The sequence below is a fragment of the Podarcis bocagei genome (assembly GCF_964188305.1).
Source record: "Podarcis bocagei genome assembly, chromosome: 1".
Lineage (NCBI taxonomy): Eukaryota > Metazoa > Chordata > Lepidosauria > Squamata > Lacertidae > Podarcis > Podarcis bocagei.
Genome location: NC_138125.1, coordinates 90,890,366 through 90,907,557, shown reverse-complemented (window position 1 = coordinate 90,907,557; position 17,192 = coordinate 90,890,366). Strand labels below are relative to the sequence as shown.

The 17,192-nt window shown below is 43.2% G+C and overlaps 1 protein-coding gene across 2 annotated transcripts in view; it reads left to right on the top strand.

The window, feature by feature from the left end:
• Positions 1 to 1,347, top strand: part of XRCC5 (X-ray repair cross complementing 5) — a 44,195-nt gene extending 42,848 nt beyond the window's left edge. For both annotated transcript variants that reach the window (XM_081197009.1, XM_081197008.1), the window contains exon 21: positions 116 to 1,347. In XM_081197009.1, coding sequence (XP_081053135.1) covers positions 116 to 130 — 15 coding nt within the window. In that variant the 3' untranslated portion in view covers positions 131 to 1,347. The remainder of the gene's footprint in view (positions 1 to 115) is intronic.
• Positions 1,348 to 17,192: the final 15,845 nt, after the last annotated feature.

The window sequence follows — 17,192 nt, the reverse complement described above, 5'->3', positions numbered from 1 at the left end:
TTTTAAAAGGCTGTACATATTTTTCTTCAATAACCATCACTTTGTACGTGGCCTGCTCAAGCTTTAGCCTGAAATTGATGGCCCCATTTTCAATTCTGCCATTTTGCTTTTGCAGCTGGACATGATTTAAGTGGATGGACAGTGTCTCGGAATGGGTGGATCTGAAGATGTTTTGAGGCTCCAGAGAGAATGACATGGGTTGTAAAGAAAGGTGTGGCCAGGAAGTCCTGTGTAGATACTCCGACCCAGAAAAGAGGGCACTGGCTCCAAGGAAATCTCCAGGATGGTGCAAATCTTCATTTTTCTCTAATTTGTCACAAATTACCAAGGCAGTGCATTGAATTTTACCTGCTCAGTCTCCATTTAATAAGACAGATTCACATTCTCTGAAAGCAGATACCTGTTGTTGTCATATGTTGGCCTTTGATATAGTCACAAGAGATTTTGATGCCTTAACCTCACTGCCTGCAGAGGGAATGCTGTCAGAATGAAATCCCAATAGACTTCGTATCCAGAAATATGTGTGCCTTTTCGGCATACTAACAGAAATATTGTCTCTTCATGAATGCCGTAAACACCTGAAATACCAATGAAGAATTTAAAAAAGATTCCAAAGATTTGTACTCATAAACTGCAACCCAGAAAAGCCTCTTGAGTTGCAAATGTTTATCTGTTGAAGCTCATGGTTTATGTGTCCTTTCCAATGCAGCACCTTCCAGGTGAATCACAAGCCAGTTTTTATACACAGAGGTGGTTGTGTGAGTTTGCATATCTATGCCTTCAAATGGTTAGAAGCAGCTGCTGAATATCCCACCCTACTGCTCCGTGGGTTCCTTCATCAAGCCCTTTCTATTTGTCTTTTGTAGTCAGCAGAGCTCTAGTGTTAGTTGTCAGCAGTTGAAAGAAGAGTAGATGAAGCTATCAGCAGAGGACAAGAGTGGGAGCCACAACGTCTGCATCCTTTCCCCTTGCCTTGGAGCATTTAAAGTCACAACCACAGCCTGTGGTACAGACATAGCATTCTTCCTGATGTTGCAGGACACAGTTCAGATCAGTCATTTAACTTCCTTTATCTTCCTCCTCACATTCCTCCCAACCCCCAATTTCTACATCCAAAGTCAGGTTTTTGCCTTTTAACCATTTCCTTAACAATCACCAGTTTTTAGCTGTCTTCGTTAGCTTTCATAACTAACAGTGCACCTAGTTGCCAGTGCCACTGATGCTAAAAGCACGGGTTAGATGTAGGCTGGCTTGATGCAGTGTAATTTGTTACAGTCTTGGTTGTAAAGATAATATTGTTGCTATAGAAAAAATATATATTAAAAGCCAAAGTATGTTTCGTAGGAACCTTGTCTTGTCATTTCTGTACTCTGTGCAACATGGCTTCTTATTCGTAAAACGGGTATCTTCTTTCCTCATCACAAGGAGGGCAAGTTCAAGGGCAATTAAAAGCCTTGGCTTTCCAAGTGAGGGCATGAAAATAAGCAGGGGGGGGGGGTGTGGCTTTTTAAAAAGGTGGCTTGAGTCTGTCACCAGTTCTTTGGTGTGGTGATTGCTCTCCTCTCCTCTTGTCGTGCTGGTCCACTAGTAGCATTCATCACAGCAAGTGGCACAGTTAACTTACCTACAGGTGCCCATCATCTGAAAAAACCCATGATCCTTGGAGAAAGCTGATGTCTGGAAGGGCCCTTATTTTTCTTCCCTTGCCACAGGATCCAGACATATCTTTGCAAAAGGAGGCTCCTGGGGCGAGCTTCCAAATGCTGATGGTCTGTGAACTGACTGCCTTAACCAGAAGATTAATATTCCAAAGTGTCTGTTTTCTTTCATGGTTGTAACTTTAATGAACAGAGTTGTGATAAATCAGTTTATTTTAGATGTATTGCTAGCCCCTTTTTGGGGGGTGGGGGTTTAGTCTATTAATTGTTTGGCTTTCAATCAATTAAATCAGCAGTCGTTCTGAAAGTTAATGTATTTTGCTGTCAGAATAGTGGGTTGACTGCATACTGCAAAATATTGTGTAACATTCAACTGCCCTGCTGTTAGCTCTGTGGCTGCCTTATGAAACCCATTTGAAACTTCTGCCAAGAGTTTACTAACTCAAAGAGGCAGCAGTATTGCAGCGGCTTTAAACATGGGACTGTGGTCATGGGAGATATTTTCTGGCTGCAAGAGAATTGCATCCCAAGTCTGAAAATCTTGCTGTTGGCTACAGGTTTTGAGAGCCCTATGTTTCTGAGGCTCTGGTTATTCTCACCTATTTGCTGACCTGCAGCACATTGTAGTACACACAGCAGGTCCATAGAATTGTACTTTTCCGAAAAGGCTCCATAATAGCCACCCAGCCATAACTGAAAGATCCGTTTTCTGCAGATTTGGCTTCAGGTTCCGCCACCCTTACGGCATCAGACAAACCACTCATTTTACAGTCCAACTTTCCCACGTGTAAAAAGAGTGATAGGGTTGTTCTGAGGATTCACATGTAAGCCTGTGAATCTTCTTGAGTTAGCCAAAACCACAGTGAGCTGGAAAATGTTCCCTGATATGCAGTAGACCCAAACCAGCTGTTCTAATTTCAACCACGCAAGAATGGATTCAGGAAGTTATGTGAACACAGAGACAGATGGATACTGCTCAGAGCATCAAGCTGCAGCTTGGATGTTTTGACTTTCTACATATTACTCTGACGGTTATTGGCTATATGCACATGCTTAAAGCCTTCAAAATGAAATGTTAAAGGCTGGAAATGGATCCATTGTCTCACTACTCCCATCTCCTCCTCCTGCTGTCATGCAAGATGGGAAACATTGAGCAGTTTACTAGTTGCCATAAGCTTTGTGTCTCGCTTTGTTTATTGGTGCCCTGAGCGTGCTGGAATTGTATTATTGGCTGGGCAGTTGTGCTGTGAACGCCTTGAGAGGAGAGGCATAATTTATATGTACTAATAGAACTTGGAGATAGTCACACTTATCTCGGGCTCAGCAGGCCGCCAGGCACAGAATATGGTTGTGAGAATGTTGCCTGTTATGTTCAGAACAAACAGCAGAAACACACTTAAAATTGGGTTCTCTATTTTTATGAGGTTTCTCAAAGGAAGATAATTTGTTATGTGTGTTAACAGGGGTGTCAGTAATTGGTGTTTGAATGACTCTGGGTTTTTTAATGCCCAATATCTCAATCAATAATGTGCATGGCAGGGGCAAACACGCCAACCTTGGGCTGTTATGGATGAGCTGGGAGGTTTTTACAAGGGGTCTGGCCTTCTCCGACTGAAAGCAAGAGCTGCCTTATATTCGCTCTCTGTTTTTGTTGGCTTGTTCTATGCTGTCACCTCCCTGTTTATTGGTTTTATTTATTGGCGGGCCTTCCTAGCACACCTGTTGCCTTTCTTGTCCTGCTCAAGTGCTCAGAATAAGAACAACCCTCTATGCAGCAATAAGAGGAGGAGGAAGGGCAACTGAGACTCAGAGAAGCATTGGCTCTTCAACAAATACCAAATACCGAGAATCAGTGTAGTATAGTGATTAGAGGCTCGTATTCAAAATCCCTATTTAGCTAGAAAATTCACTGGATGACCATGGACCAGTTGTTCTCCCTTAACCTGACCTACCTCACAGATGAAATAGGCAAAGAAAGCTATATAAACCGAGCTGCTTGGAGAAAGGGGCAGGATAGAAATGCAGCCTATGGAATGACAGGTTGACTCCAGCTCTTTACTTCCATGGATCCTAGACAGGAGCAGACTTTGGTCTTTCAAATTTCAGCTGCACCTTGTGAGAGACCAGAAGTCTGTGCTCCACCCCATCTTCCGTTTTGCACATGCACTGTGTCATAGTCGTGAAGACCTGTGGTGCCCCCCTCCGCTTGGTGCCCAGTGCAGTTTCCTAAATCCACTTCTGATCTTAGATCTGATACCCCTCACTTTGGAAGTAGAAATTCCTTCTGGCATGTGGGTGACTTAAATTACTGAAGGACAATAAAAAGCTAACAGCACAGCCTAGAATTCATTGCAGGATTGTTGTGATGGTGGGAGCGAAGAGTTTCCTTCCCTGCTACCTTTCCACGTGTTTTGGGTGATAAAGAAAGCTATTAACACCCAGCAATGACCAACCACAAGAAGACCTTTTTATATAGCCTACTGTAACATGTTTACAAGGATCTTGCGGCAGCTCGAGTATGATTCAAAATGGAAGCCGCAGGCGCTGGTTTCTTCTGGCTGGGTTTGCAGAGAATGTCATTACATCTCTTGAAGAGGATATGCTGCAGTCTCCACTGAAGGAGGTGGTTTTTAGGTCCTTTCTTAAAAGAAGTCACTCTTTATTTTATTTTATTCAGATTCATAACTATAGTTTAACCTGAGTAAAACTGATTCTTCTATATACTGTATTACCACTGTGGAGAGAACAGATAACCGAGGTAGTTTGGTGATCTTTGTTTCCTGTGACTTTGGGAATGCAATTCTTTGGTGTTCAGCATCCTAGCCTTGCAAGCGTCTCTCCACATGGATTAATACCATGTGAAATAAAATGCATGCTGGCTGAACATATATGCAAATGAGCATGCAAGTGCCATGATTTACGCAGTGCAGTCATGTGAACTTTGTGAACAAGGGAGCAGCATTGGCAAGGAAAGCCTGGGCAAGTCTTTGATTCATTGAGACACTTGGTTTGCATGGTGTCAGTTCACACTGGGTTCTTTAGCATCATGCTGCATGGGAAGAAAATGGTTTTGAGGCCTAATTTGAATTTATAACAATAGGCAAGGGCCTCAAATATAAAGCTATTTACATTTAGAAGCTCTGTCCTTAGCTAAACCTAGAGTGCTAAAATATAGCAAGGGACTCAGAACATTGCTGAGTTTTACGTATCAGTCTCTAACTGTGAACTCTGGCAGTACAGCGTACAATCGGAATCTACCGTATTTAACAATTTTCAGAGAGGTAACTGTTTAGTCCCTTGCAAGAAAAACAACCAAGAGTATTGTGGCACCTTAAAGACCAGCACATTTATGGCACAAGCTTTTGCGAATTATAGTCTACTTCATGGTTAAAGGTCTCCACTGGGAACTGGGAGTTCCCTTTCCTTTTGTATATAGAAGTCAGAAAGGGAGGCCCTCTGATAATCTAGACCATGACGGGGGCAAAGAGTTAAGGTCTCTCTTTGGTCCTGGTCAGGATCCTATGCACACATCTCTTTACTTAAAAAAAATCACATTTAAAAATAATAATATTGTTACAGTATAGGATTGGGGGGGGGGGGTTGGCCTGGACGATATCTAAACCTGTGAGGTTAGAATTTAAAAGAAGAAGTCTGCTAAACTGGTCAAATCTCTTTCTTCATTAACATAATGTCCCTACCTGGCCCAGCTAACTACCTCTGGTAGCATCCTAAAGAGGGTGCTGTGTTGCCATGGGAACAACTGAGAGATGCTGTCAGGCCAGGGATGTCCGAAGTGAGGAATGAATGCTCTATTGTCAAAAGTACACTTACAAGTTAGGGAAAGGCATGTCCACCAGTCCTACATACTCCTAGGTGTGCACCCAATGAGGCAGTTGCAGCAACAGAGAGGGCCCGCCCCCAACCTCAGTTTATGTATCTCTCCCATCCGAGCTGCGGGCAAGCAGGCGAAGACTCTGCCTGTGTGTAACCAGTTTCTGCTCCTCCCTCTTCCATCCTCTCCTGGTCCTGAGATACAAGGGAGCCGGAGTGATGGAGCCAGAGAAGGAGGTATGGAGGTGCTTGATTCCACACCAGCCTGGCACGTCTCTCCCTCCTCCTGCAACCTGCTCTTCACTCTCCAATCCTGCAGCTTCTCCTGCCTCTGCCTCTCATCTCTTGTCCGTTACGGGCTCCCTCAAATAACAGATTCCATCTTCCAAGTCAGTCTCCAATTGTCCCGGTGCCCACTCACCAGTATCAAGCCACCAGTGCTCAGTGTCCAGCCAGTCCCTGACTGATCATGTTCTCTGGGCAGAGGGTGGGGTAAGCACTTCCACAACCCCTTCACTTAATTGGAAGGGGTATCATTGTGAAATCCAGAAATCATTTGGCCAAGAGGCTAGCTTTTGTGTGTGATGTTTGGCTAATGCTGGACAAGACAGAGAGGTTTGACTCTCTTGGTGTGCTGAGTCCAAAGCTGTGGTTGGGCGGAGACCATGATCTGTTGGAGTGTTAATGCTGTGAGCTCTTCCATCCTAAGCTCATGTGTATACGTGTAAATAAAACCGAACTTCAGGTAAGCACAGACACCTCTGGAGTGTCTCACCTATGGAGATTGTGATGCATGCAATGATATATAGGGAGAGGTGACCTTTACTGAACATACTGCTAATGTGAGAATTCTGGATGTTTTGAAATACGAAGTGTTTTTTCCACTAGCTGTTGATAAAAACAGCAAAGACTTCTTGTGATGAATGAATTATGGCACCAACACTTTGTTGCCTCTGCTGCAACAGGCTACCCCTCTGGTAGCTGTTAATAAAATCTCTGATGGCAGAGCTGACAAGTTTGCAATTTATGAGATGGATTTTGTCCCTCATGACTTAAACATATTTCCGTGTGCAGCTTTTCATTTCCTGCTTAATTTATTTACCATTAAAATTACTGGATGAGTAATTCCTCCTTTCTAGTTGGTTATTACACTGGATTTTTTCTGAATCATTTGATGAGCCATAATCCAAAACTTGCTTAAGTGCCGTTTAACCGATTGAAACTATTGGGCGAATGGCTTGATGGTGTTTATGGAATCGGGTCAGTAGAGGTTGGTCACTTTGGGAAACTGGGGCAATGCCCCATCACATGGTGATTAAAGAAATTAAACGTTTTGCCCAAAATACGCCCCACCAACCTGCACTATTTCCTGTTCTCTGTTCTATCCTTCCATTTGAACTACTGCAGCCATTTCTGTCAATATCCCATACTCTGGCCAATCAGCTCTTTATACTGTTTAGCCAATCCCAAGCCAAAATATTGTTCCACCATCCATCTCCAGGCAGAATAACACATTCACATAGCTTCTGCTAAGGCACCCCAAGCACTTTGTATTTTTAAAAATAAAATCTTTATTTGTATCCTTATAAACAATCTAGCCAATCATGGCACAGGTGTTAGCAGGCAGCCCGCCCCCCCCAAAAAAAACACCTCACTCCCAAATTGCTTTGGATTTTTGACTCCACAAAGTGCTGGCATTTTGGCAAGCCAAAAAAGAATCATTCTTCCATTCAGAACATGTTCAGACCTGTTCCTTTGCTAAGCAGCCTACTGAACTGGAGGAAAAAAAGGCATGTTTTGCGGAGACACCAGCCAGCAGGTCAGCAAAGCAAGTTTTTATTTCTTTTGTTATTATTGATTTGACTAGTGAGACATAGGGGGAATTTCTTCCAACTGCTTCTGACTTCTTCTTTTCAAATGTATGGTGCTTATTATTTTTATAATGTGTCTATTATTTTCAAATGTGTGATGTTATTTTTATGCCATTTACAGTGGTACCTCGGGTTACAGGTGCTTCAGGTTACAGACGCTTCAGGTTACAGAATCCGCTAATCCAGAAATAGTACCTCACGTTGAGAACTTTGCTTCAGGATGAGAACAGAAATCGTAAGGTGGCAACGGGAGGCCCCATTAGCTAAAGTGGTACCTCAGATTAAGAACAGTTTCAGGTTAAGAACGGACCTCCAGAACGAATTAAGTTCTTAACCCGAGGTACCACTGTATTTTTAAATAAATGGTGTAATGGGGCCTGTTGTATGTTGAGGATAAGAACTACTTAAAATGGTGGTATAAGACAATGGGAGAGTGCCAACCAGAGGCCTTTTTAGAATCTCCTTTTCAGGAGAAGCGCGGGGGTAACAAAAAAAGGCTACATTAAAGATAGAAAATACTTGCAAAGTAAGTCCTATAAGGTGCCAGGGAATGAAATGGGAACCGTGTGTGTGTGTGCGCGCGCTCGCGCTCGCGCTCGCGTGTGTGTGTGTACAGAGCATCTGCTCTAGAGTAGGGTTGGGTGAACGTTTCTATTTCATTTTCTCCCTGTTTCTGATTTTTCCAATATTAAGTTCAACTCCCTAGATTTCCACATCAGTTAGACAACTTCTTTTCAAACAGTCCTCATGAAAATCCACCTACGTTTTAAGATTCAGCCGCATTTAAAATTGTGGGTTGATTTTATTGTGTGCTGTTTCTGTTTTAAACTATTCTTAAATTTTAAATTGTTTTTAAAACTGTTCCTATATATTTAACTGTTTCATTTTTGTTCTTATATTGTAAATGGCTTCAGGATATCTCATGGGATGAGATTCATGCATCAGGCCTGCGGCTTTGTAGGAAAAGGCATCATAGAGCAGCCAGAGTAGGATTGGGATGGGCAGATTTGATGCAGTTTGCATTTAAAGGCAAGCCTGTGTGTTGTTTTTGGAATGGTGTTTGCTATTCTGAATGTCATATATTTTATAGTTGGCTGACTTTATTACTTTGAGTATATATCTATATCCATATCTATATTTACAGACAATAGAAGGTTATAAATCAACTACAAGCCCACACTGACTTTTGCCATTAAAGGCAATCTTGAGTGAAAGATGGAGGAGGTGAGGAGAGGGAGCTGCTTAACCCTTTCTTCCTCAAACTGTTGCTTCTAAAAAAGTCTCTGGACCCATTAAGTGCTTTTTGACCCTTTGAAGTGAAGCGCCCCTATCAGCGGGAGGAGATAATATTTGTTTATGGTCTTGGTGTACAGCAGCTTTGTATTAAATAAATGTATGTAAGTCATGTGGCCAGCAGGACTAAGCTGCTTCTGGAGAACCAGAGCAGCGCACGGAAACGCCATTTACCTTCCCGCCAGAGTGGTACCTATTTATCTACTTGCACTTTGACGGGCTTTCAAACTGCTAGGTTGGCAGGAGCAGGGACCGAGCAACGGGAGCTCACCCCGTCGTGGGGATTCGAACCGCTGACCTTCTGATCAGCAAGCCCTAGGCTCTGTGGTTTAACCCACAGCGCCACCCGCGTCCCGGTGCATTTGGAGTGTTTAGTGCATTTGAACTAAACACTCCCAAATTGTAAGCAAAACACGTGGTGTGGTGTGACTCATGGATAGCCACGAAAAGGGATTTTATTGACCTGGCTTGGGAATAAATAATCAAGAGAGCGGGTGGGGAGTGGGGAGAGAAATGAACAAAGCATTTCAACTTTTTCCTCCCACCCTTTTTTCTTTATTTTAGAAAACAACCTTCAAACACCCAAGAATACTTTGTCTGCCCATCAAGAGCACTTGCTATTTCATACTTGATGTGGGAACATGACAGGAAAGTGACATAAATGAAGTCTTGAAATGAGATTCCTTTCCCATTAGGCTGATTCTTGAGGGTAGCACAGCAGTCTTCTCCATCAAATTTCTACCTCCCACCAGCAGTTCAGAATGCTGAATCTTGAGTCTCGATCTGTGATAGATTGTCTCAAACATACAGAGGTATCCTGATGTCTTACCACCCAAGCCTACCACCCACACAAAGCTGTGTCAATTCCAGGGAAGGTGTTCTTAGTGCAACTTTTGGAAATGCCATCAAAGAAACAACTATAGAGTTAGCATGTGCATGATGTAAAAATCCTTTGGGAACCAATGGGGGAAGCCATGAACGGGGTTCTGCACACCTGAAGCAATGAACTTACATAACTGAATTGCTTTCCTTCCTGCCTCGCTCTTATCAGAAAGGGGGCAGGGAAGAGCTCTATCTGTTAGTGCCACATTAATCTGTGAATGTAGCACTACCAGCTTTTGTCAGAGGTGACGGTGGGGAGACATGTGGAAGCGAAACAAGAGCACCTGATTGTATCAGTGCATTGCAAAAACTTTGATGGAAATCGTAGCATCGGGATGATGTTTTGCAGAATAGAGCACAGATCAGACACTGCAATCAGAGTGAGGCAAAGAGGGCATTTTCATCCAAGATGTTTTTGATGTAAAAGGGTCGCCCTCCATTGTTACTAGTGAGTATTATACCATTAATTGTTACAATAAATGCATAATAGTGAGAACTGTTTCTGTGCCAAGGACAGGAAAGAGGGGGAAAGGAAAACATCTGTCCTGTGTCACTCTGAACTTTGGTTCAGGAAAATGTTCATTCCTCCCCCGAGAGGTGAGAAATCTGGAAGGCTGGAGACCTCACCTTGATCTGCTCCATTTATAGCAGGCGGGGGTAGGCATTAATGAAGTAAGCTGGGGAAGCTGGTGCACAGAAACCTCAACGATGTTGGGGAAAATGCTAGAGTCAAATACGAAGAATGTGGCAGTGTTTGGACTAGGCAGCTGTTTGTGTACAGCATCTAATCCAGCCTTTGCTAATCTGCTGTCTTCCAGATGTTTTGAACTTCAATTCCCATGAGGCCCAGCCAGCCCTGATGGGAGTTGTAGTCCAAAACACCTGGGGCCAGGTTGGCAAATCCATAACCTCAGTGGGATCAACCTCAGTCAGGTATTCTTCTGCATGTACACTTTTAAACAAATCTGCTGAGTTTATCTGTGTGCTATTGATGACCATTTTACATTGTTTTAAGTATACAGCTTAGAGGGCTTTTTAAAATTTATATCCTTTTATCATCAGGGCAGTTTATATCATTTGTTTTTTTATAGGCCAGGCATAGGCAAACTCGGCCCTCCAGATGTTTGAGACTACAACTCCCATCATCCATGACCACTGGCCCTGTTAGCTAGGGATGGTGGGAGTTGTAGTCCCAAAACATCTGGAGGGCCGAGTTTGCCTATGCCTGTTATAGGCTAACTCCTGCAAGTGATAAGAAACTATATAATGCTGTGTTAGTGTTAACAAAAGAAGAGCCCCGTTGGGTCAGACCAAGGGCTTATCTAGCCCAGCATTCTGTTCCTCATAGTGACAGACCAGATGCCTTTGGGAAGCTCACAAGCAGCACATGAGGACAATAAGCCTTTTCCCACAGTTGTTTCCCAGCAAACTGCTATTCCTTGTTGAAATGAAGGCACTCCAAAATGATGTCATCACCCAGGACACTAATGTTGTGCTATGTTGCCATTCTTCTGACAAAAGCATTTCTCTTGTGCTTCAACACATGTTGAAAACCAGTCTTGGCCACACAGCGGAAAATTTTGAAGTCTGTTTTGCTACATAGACAACTGTTGCTTGCATTCAGCAGGCCCAGCAGCCAGGATGGATTGTCACTCATATGGAAGTGTCAAAAGCAACTGCCACAAATTGCCAGCAAGCAGCAGCCAAATATATTCACTTTCCTTCTAATTAATCTCATTTCTAAAGACTGGCACTCTGATAAATTGGTGGCTGTTTCAGTGGGCTACTTTTCCTTTAAATTTCCTGACATCTGATGAAAAAAGAAGGGGAAAGAATTTCTGTCTTTGCATTCTCTCCACCTCCCTGTCTGCTGCCCATTTGATGCTTTGGTCAGTTCAAGACAACTTGTTTATTGAGCATTCATCCTGACTGGTTTGCACAATAGGAGCTTGGGCAACACAGTCTGCTTATTCAGCTTTCATCCTGATTTGTTTGTGGACCTTGCAGACCAATCAAATGATTGGTATTCCACACTTTCCAGTGCATCTCCCCATCATTTCATCATTTTCCTTATTGCAAATAATCTTTTTTTTTTAAGTGTTTATGTTGCATGAGAGCTCCAAAACCACTTTAATTGTGAATTTGCTGGTATGCTTCTGAATCCCACCAACAAAACAGCAACAGTCTGGAAGCAGCCAAAGCGCTCCTTTTACTACTTTGAATCTTTTTTATTGTGTTTTGTTATAAATGACAATCTTTTATTTCCTTAACAAAATTCCTCAGAAAACCATTTACACAGGATCTTATGTGATTCATCTTATTCTTAGATTCATTTGTAGAAATGAATCTCCATTTTGTTCTCAGACTTGGATGCCCACCAACCATTCACAACAAAACCCGAGTCCTTTGTCACTCCAGATATTTGTGCTTCAATTATCTTTGTGCTTACTTTGATCTATATATGGCTCGGTCTATCCCTCCTGCACTTCAAGAACTGATCACCTCTCCCTTTTTGTTGGTATAGTTTTAATGTGGCAAAAAAGACAACTTTTTGTAAACAAGTAGACAGCAAACATATCCACTAGCATTCACCCACACACCCCATTTTTAGGGCTGGTTCCACCATGAAGTTGCCCGGTTGGGTATCAATTTTCCTCATCTTTCTGTGTCAATTAAAACAATATTGAGCTTCTGTCCAGGAGGCTGTTGGATGGGGGAGGCTTTGATTAAGGTCCAAACGTATCTAGGGGCAGCACTAGTTCTCTGCATAAAGTTCTCTGCATAAAGATAACAAATCCAACCCCTGGCAATTAGATGGGATCAAAGTAAAATAAAATAAAAAACTTCAAGGGTAACTAACATAAATGAACTTAATCAACAGTCTCTTTATACAGAATCTCATGGCTGTGATGCCCATAAATAGGATGACAACATTTATTACAAAAAAGATAAACTCTTGTAGCAAAGAAAAGGCAAGATTCCAAAAAGAAAGCTGAATACCAGATGTACAGTGGTACCTTGGGTTACAAACACTTCGGGTTACAGACTCTGCTAACCCAGAAGTAGTACATCGGGTTAAGAACTTTACCTCAGGATGAGAACAGAAATCGTGCGGCAGCGACACGGCAGCAGCGGGAGGCCCCATTAGCTAAAGTGGTACTTCAGGTTAAGAAAAGTTTCAGGTTAAGAACGGACCTCCGGAATGAATTAAGTTCGTAACCAGAGGTACCACTGTTTAAATCTATAATACAATAACTGGAATGGATGAATCCATATACAAAACATGTATCAAAATAGTACACAACCTATGAAGAAACATGCAGTAATATGAATAAAAAGAAGTGCAAGGGACCTTCATATATTGTGGATATTATTTTGATACATGTTTTGTTTATGGATTTACCCATTCCAGTTATTGTATTATGGCTTTTGTACATCTGATATTCAGTTTTGGGGATTTTTGCACTCTTTTCTTTATTAAAAGTTTCAATTTTTTCGATGTAATCATTTTTGTTAGTATATTTATGTCCATCACAGCCATTAAATTTACCTTGACCTTTTTATTTTATGTCGTTGCCTTTAATAGTCAGGGGTGATGATGATGAAGATGATTCCTTCTTTTGGATTGTTATAGATATTTAGCTCGGATTGCCTTGGAGAGAAGAGTTTACCTATCTTCCACCCCAGCGCTGCAGAATCTGTGGTCCAATGGATGTTGTTGGGACTCCGGCTGCCACCAGCCCCTTCTGTCAGCATGCACAATGTACAGGGATGAAGGGAGCGGGAGTCCGGCAACAGCTGGCCACAACTTCGTCACTTACCCCTGTAGCCACAAGTTGGTCATTTACCCCTGTAACCTGCCCCTTCTGTTTCTTTAATTGCACCAAGTATAACAACTGGGAGATGCACAGTAAAAATAAATAGTTTTCTCCCTTCCAAAGAAGTGAGTTCTTGCTTTTTGGTCAACCGTAAGCCAGCTGAAGTAAGAAAACTTGACCGTTTCATAAGAAGTTGTGAAAGTGAAAAAGAAGAAATAATCCTTTTATTTGTTTTTTGTTTTTTAAAGATGCAAATTAAAGGCAACACAGGAGAACTGTCAAAGCAAGAAAGGAGATATGAGAGAAAGGAGATGAACATTCAGTAGGAAATTTCTTTGTTTTGGCTAAATCATATTGTCTCTTGCCTTGATCCATAATATGCACTCCGCCTCCCCCATGCTACATTAAGGGAGGAAAGAGGAAAATAAATGGTTGTGCTGTTACAAATGTTCCCTCTGTGGAAGCATTCCACCTTGCCAGACAGAACAATCCCCCATCTCCTGCATGCTGTGTTGGGCTTTCTTCTGACCAACCACCCCCTTGAGCTATTTGGAGAGGGCATGTGGACAGGGGGAGAGCAGGGTAAGGGTTTGTTAGGTCAATCCCACCCAATGTATTTGATTTTTTGCTTAGTAATATTCTGTTCATTAGGAAGAAGAAGGGAGGAAATAAAGGGAACCCTTCTGTGAACCAAAGGGGGAGGAGGGTGTGAGTTTGAGTGTGTGCTGGAGAGCACCACTATTAATGCCACCATCAAGCATGCTGAGAATAAACTTGCAGCCTCTCTTAGTCTGCAGCTTTGGAACCCATGGCTGCAAAAGCGACTTTGTGGAGGAACAAATCTGAAAACGGCACGTAGGATCCTGACACGCAGTAACTGGGGACAGCCACTGTACCAGACCAGAAAGGTCAATATATGGGGAAAGACCATGAGAGAGCAGCACTACAACACTTTGGAGAACACAACTGAGGTACCGATTTTTAAAGGTCTTAACTCATTTTAAGGAAAGTGTTTGGTTCTCTCTCTCTCTGGCCACCCTCAAAGCCTCAACAGTTTCTTCAGACTCTCTGAAACGAGATTCCACCCCTACCCACATCAACTTGTCAAGGAAAAAGGATTAGAGGCTTGTACAAGAGGAGTCCTGTTAGGTGGCATAGAAACGGGGAGACGCATGGTAACTGGAGACAGACGCTTTATGCCTTATGGAAAACATGCACACATACATATTATAACAAAGCTTGTAGCCCAGAAAGACACTGTGGTATCCACTAGGTAGCATGCCTAGTTGCACCCTGGGAAGAACTTCTGACAGGATTCAATTCAAGAGGCTCTCCATTCCTCCTGCTCATGCTGCATCAAAACTTGCTGAGGAAACCAGATTCTTGCTTTTGGGAAGGGGAGCACAGAGTGCCATTCATTGTCAGGAACGGATGTGCTTCACCACTGATTCTCACAGTGCCCCATGAGGTAGTTATAGTATCATCACCCCCTCCCTGCTCCCAAGAGCAGGAAACATGCTCAAGGCTAGAAGAGAAGAAGAGTAGAAGAAGAGTTTGGATTTGATATCCCGCCTTATCACTACCCAAAGGAGTCTCAAAGCGGCTAACATTCTCCTTTCCCTTCCTCCCCCACAACAAACACTCTGTGAGGTGAGTGAGGCTGAGAGACTTCAGAGAAGTGTGACCAGCCCAAGGTCACCCAGCAGCTGCATGTGGAGGAGCAGAAACATGAACCCGGTCCCCCAGATTATGAGTCTACTGCTCTTAACCACTGCACCACACTAGCAATAATAATAATAATAATAATAATAATAATAATAATAATAATTTATTATTTATACCCCGCCCATCTGGCTGGGCCTCCCCAGCCACTCTGGGCGGCTTCCATAAAAACCAAAAATACAGTAAAATGTCACACGTTAAAAACTTCCCTGAACAGGGCTGCCTTAAGATGTCTCCTGAATGTCAGATAGTTGTTTATCGCTTTGACATCTGCTGGAAGGGCGTTCCACAGGGCGGGCGCCACTACCGAGAAAGCCCTCTGCCTGGTTCCCTGTAGCTTTGCTTCTCGCAGTGAGGGAACCGCCAGAAGGCCCTCGGCGCTGGACCTCAGCGTCCGGGCAGACTGATGGGGGTGGAGACGCTCCTTCAGGTATACTGGACCGAGGCCGTTTAGGGCTTTAAAGGTCAGCACCAACACTTTGAATTGTGCTCGGAAACGTACTGGGAGAAAGAAAATCCCTATCCAAATGAAGCTGAGGGGGAAAAACCTCAATCTGCAATTAACTCCTGCTTCTTCTTCCCATCACAAGATGTTCTTATGGCTTCTTCAGTCTGCGAGCTTCAGGGAAATGTTGCCCCCCCCCCATATAATGTGATACCCAGCTTCATATTACATCTGATGGGTGCTTAAAGCCACGAGGATGGTTATCTTCCAGCTAAAAAACAACAACCCGACTGCTTGTAGGATGGAATCTGGAATTTGATTCATATAAAAATGTGTGTAATGTGGTAGGCAGCTTTAAATGATGGTGACAGGATAGCCACCCAGTGGCCCTAGTGCTTATTCCAGCATCCATGTGCTTCATGTCTGATTCTGAACCCTACCCAACACAACTTCTTATTCCAAGGAGCCCTTCCTAACCCTATCATGGGGTTGTGTGTGTGAAGCAGGAGGGCAACATTTTAAAGGGAAAGACCTACACAGGCCTCTGCTACAGCTCCACACAGAATGGTCACTACCTGGGACTCTTTTTCCTTAAAACCAAGCAAAGAAACATAGAAGGGGAGATGCATGCAACCACATTTAATGTTTTAGTCCAGCTCTTAAAAGAACAGTGTGGGATTATGACAGGCAGAAGCCACCAGTCCTGTGCATCCCTGACAGATGTTGAATCTGCCTTTGGTGACAAACTGGGGGGCTCATCGACAGTACCTTCCACACTCCCTGTAAAATGTTTTCGTTGGTCTGCAGTTATGCCACATACCAGGTCCATGACGAGCAGTTCCGATTATGCCAACTAGCTTTTTGTAGACTATGCCATTTCCAAGATGTCAGGACAATTCAAGGCTGATTCCACATGACGCCAATGATCGGAACTATGCACTGCATAATAAAACCCTTGCCTCCCCCCCTTTGCACTTTCCATATTCAAAGGGAATACCGATCAGAACACAAGAAACCCTAAATATGGGTTGCTTCCTATTCCCTTAGGCCAGTCGTGTTCAAACTATGTAATTGTCTGCACACTTCCCTCAGTCAAAAAGGAAACTGAGCCTCTCCAGTTGTGAGACAAAGACAACTGTTGACAGCCCAGTCTGCACTGTTCTCTCTTGTGTCAAACTCAAGGGTCAAATGAGATGTGATTGGAGGCTGATTTCTATCTTTAAAGTCAGATCTGTTGCAATCATGCTAGAAACTGGTGGGGTAGAGAGTCTGGTTTTCAACAGCAAGCAGAAAGTGTGGATAAGGGGCACCCTCACAGCATAACTCCCTACAGCCTCTGTTCCAGGTACTTTCCCCTTAGTTAGGTTCCCGTGTCAGAACTGAGCCCAGCTGAGAGGAGAGAGGCTGCCATGGGGGAGGGAGAGAAGGGTCTGGACTCCATCTTCACCCACCTGCTCCCTTTTTTATTTCAAAATCAGGATTCTACCTTGGTTTCTAAATGATAGCCGCTGTTCTGGGTTACTGTTAAGATACAATAATCTATCGCTCTCATATTTAGAGTGGGGTTCTTTTGCCCCAATGGTTCAAGTAAATTAAAACATGGGCATCCTGGCTGACGTTGTGCTTTCTGGATGGGACTAAAATGGAGCAAAATTGTAGGGGAGGAAATTCC